The following is a 2,500-nucleotide window of genomic DNA, read 5'->3' as shown; positions in this document are numbered from 1 at the left end:
CACACACAGACCCACCAAAACACAAAAATACACACACACACACACATACACAAAGAAACACACACACCCTTGTAATATTGTAAATACTGTATGTAATGTTGGTACCTGGCATGCAGTCTGTACTTACTGTTCTTTACTGTTTTACCATTAATAACAGTCTTTAGAGGGACGGACTTCAGACTCTGTGGTGCCAATACTGAAGGTAAAGCACACCCTCTCGTGTGACAGCGCTTAATCAAACCTAAAGCATATTACAAATCTGCATTCAAATATAAATAATTGATTAGACCTATGTCAAATATTTTTGTTGTGTATCAACATTATCCCAAACCTTCCCAACGATGGTTAAAGCCAGAGATATCCTTGAGCCTAGCGCGTGTGGCCTTAACACGCCCCCTGCCCTACACTATTCCATTGGTCAGACAGCGCCATGTAGCGTAATGCATACACTTGAGAAAACAAATGTGGCTCGTTTTTTTTTTTTTTAAGTATTCAGTATTAAGTATTGAGTACATAAGTATTTTGTGATTTTTTGATTGAGAGACCCATAGCAGCGGGAATGACACATGAAACCTTTAATAACCAAGTAACTCATGAACTCATAATAACATTAATAACTGACCCCTTGACATAGATGTCACTCATCTTCTCTCCACTGATGCTGACGTCGTCCAGGATGACATCAACGGTGTTCCAGATGATGCAGCGCAGAAAGAACCTACAATACACAACACGTTGTTAAAACCTGTGTGTGTGTGTGTGTGTGTGTACCTCCTTAAAAATAGTACTTAGACTTGTGTAGCATCTTAGCCTAGCTATATCTGTTGTATATAGGGAAATGGGTTAACCTAGCAATTGTAAGTGCTTGGCACTTGTTCTCTGAAAATCCTGACTGTACTGACTGTAAATGGACTTATTGTGTGTTGCTGTGGATTAAAGCTTCTGCTAAATGCCCTAAATGTAAATATAAGTGTGTTTACGTGTGTGTGTGTGTGTTTGTGTACGTGCGTGCGTGCGTGCGCCCGTGTGCGTGTATGTACATGCGTGTCTCCGTGGGTGCGTGCGGGTGTGTGTGTCTCACTTCTTGGCTTTACGCTGGGTGATGTTGAAAGGCGGTCCTGGGGGTCCGAGGGACTTGGGGAACACATCCACCCACATCATCAGCCTCCCCTGACAGACAGCAGCAACAGCCAATCACGCAACAGATCCAGACGGTCCACCAAAACCCAGACCAATAACGACAGCTAGGACAAGGTGTGTGTGTGTGTGCGTGCGTGTGCGTACCTGCTGTATCTCTGGCTGCAGAGGGCTGTACAGGGGTCTGGTCTCAACGTGTTCGGGAATCAAACCCAGACCCCTCAGGATGAGAAGGGACAGTCTCTCCATCAGGGGTCCCAGGTGGGGGTTCAGAGGCTTACCGTCCTCTGGAAACACACACACACACACACACACCCTTGTAATATTGGAAATATGTAATGGTCCTGCAGCTCATGCAGTCTGTACTTACTGTCTCCTTTACTGTTTCACTATTAATAACAGTTCTTAGAAAGACGCGTACGATAGACTGCTGTTAACTCAACACGCCATCACAGCAGAGGAGAGGGGAGGAAAGGAGATCAGGGTAGAGGAGAGGAGAGATAAGAGGAGGGGAGAGGAGAAGGGGAGGGGGGGACAAGGGGGAGGACAGGGGGGACGAGAGGAGAGGAGAGGAGAAGGGACTGGAGGAGAGGAGAAGGGAAGGAAAGGAGAGAGAGAGGAGGCAAGGAGGAGAGCAAACAAAGAGAGTGTGGAGGGACCAGAGGGCTAGGTGGAGAATAGGAGGTGGAGAGAAGAGGAGGATGAGGAGAAGAGGAAGAGAAGAAGAGGGCGAGGAGTAGCCAGGAGGAAGGACTCGGACAATTAGCAACCCCTTTGATGGACGGGAGGTTGAAGTGAGGTAACCGCGGCAACTGTGGAAAGAGAGAACGCCGGCATTCCTGGCTAACCAAGAGACGACCACAATGTTGACACACGTGCACACACATGCACAGACACAGACACACACACAATTTGACTCATTCTGTAAATCACCAGAAAACGACAACTTTGACCTTGCAGTGCACCGGCCATGGAACATATTTGTGTTTAATGCACGTGTATGTGTGTGTTTCACGTAGGTGTGTGCGTGTGTGTGTGTGTGTATGTGTCAAGTGGTTTTATATATTTATCTTCTTAATCTTCTCAGGTGGTCCAGAGGTTTACCTCAAGGTCCCTCTTTTTATCTCTCTCTCTCTCTCTCTCTCTCTCTCTCTCTCCCCCTCTCTCTCCACACATCATGTACCACTCTCTCACTCTATTAGTTTTGGTTTCAGTGAACATTTGAACTATCCATAAATAATGTTCAGTTGGATTCATCCAACCAACATGATTGACTATAGATGTGCTATTCATTTACAATTTTAATCAAATGTGACCTCCTATTATTCTAAGTATATAAAGGCTGCCCACCCAGCACCTTGCT

The 2,500-nt window shown here is 45.8% G+C and overlaps 1 protein-coding gene across 3 annotated transcripts in view; it reads right to left on the bottom strand.

Moving 5' to 3' along the window:
* Positions 1 to 2,500, bottom strand: part of dysf (dysferlin, limb girdle muscular dystrophy 2B (autosomal recessive)) — a 48,844-nt gene that overhangs the window by 3,918 nt on the left and 42,426 nt on the right. For all 3 annotated transcript variants that reach the window (XM_079758156.1, XM_079758158.1, XM_079758157.1), the window contains 3 exons: positions 1,285 to 1,424; positions 1,082 to 1,170; positions 623 to 718 (listed from right to left, as the gene is read on the bottom strand). In XM_079758156.1, the coding sequence (XP_079614282.1) occupies positions 623 to 718; positions 1,082 to 1,170; positions 1,285 to 1,424 (325 nt within the window). The remainder of the gene's footprint in view (positions 1 to 622; positions 719 to 1,081; positions 1,171 to 1,284; positions 1,425 to 2,500) is intronic.

This window comes from Pollachius pollachius, assembly GCF_949987615.1.
Source record: "Pollachius pollachius genome assembly, chromosome: 20".
In the NCBI taxonomy this organism is placed as follows: Eukaryota; Metazoa; Chordata; class Actinopteri; order Gadiformes; family Gadidae; genus Pollachius; species Pollachius pollachius.
Note: the sequence above shows the minus strand (reverse complement) of the source record. Positions and strands in the feature narration are given on the sequence as shown.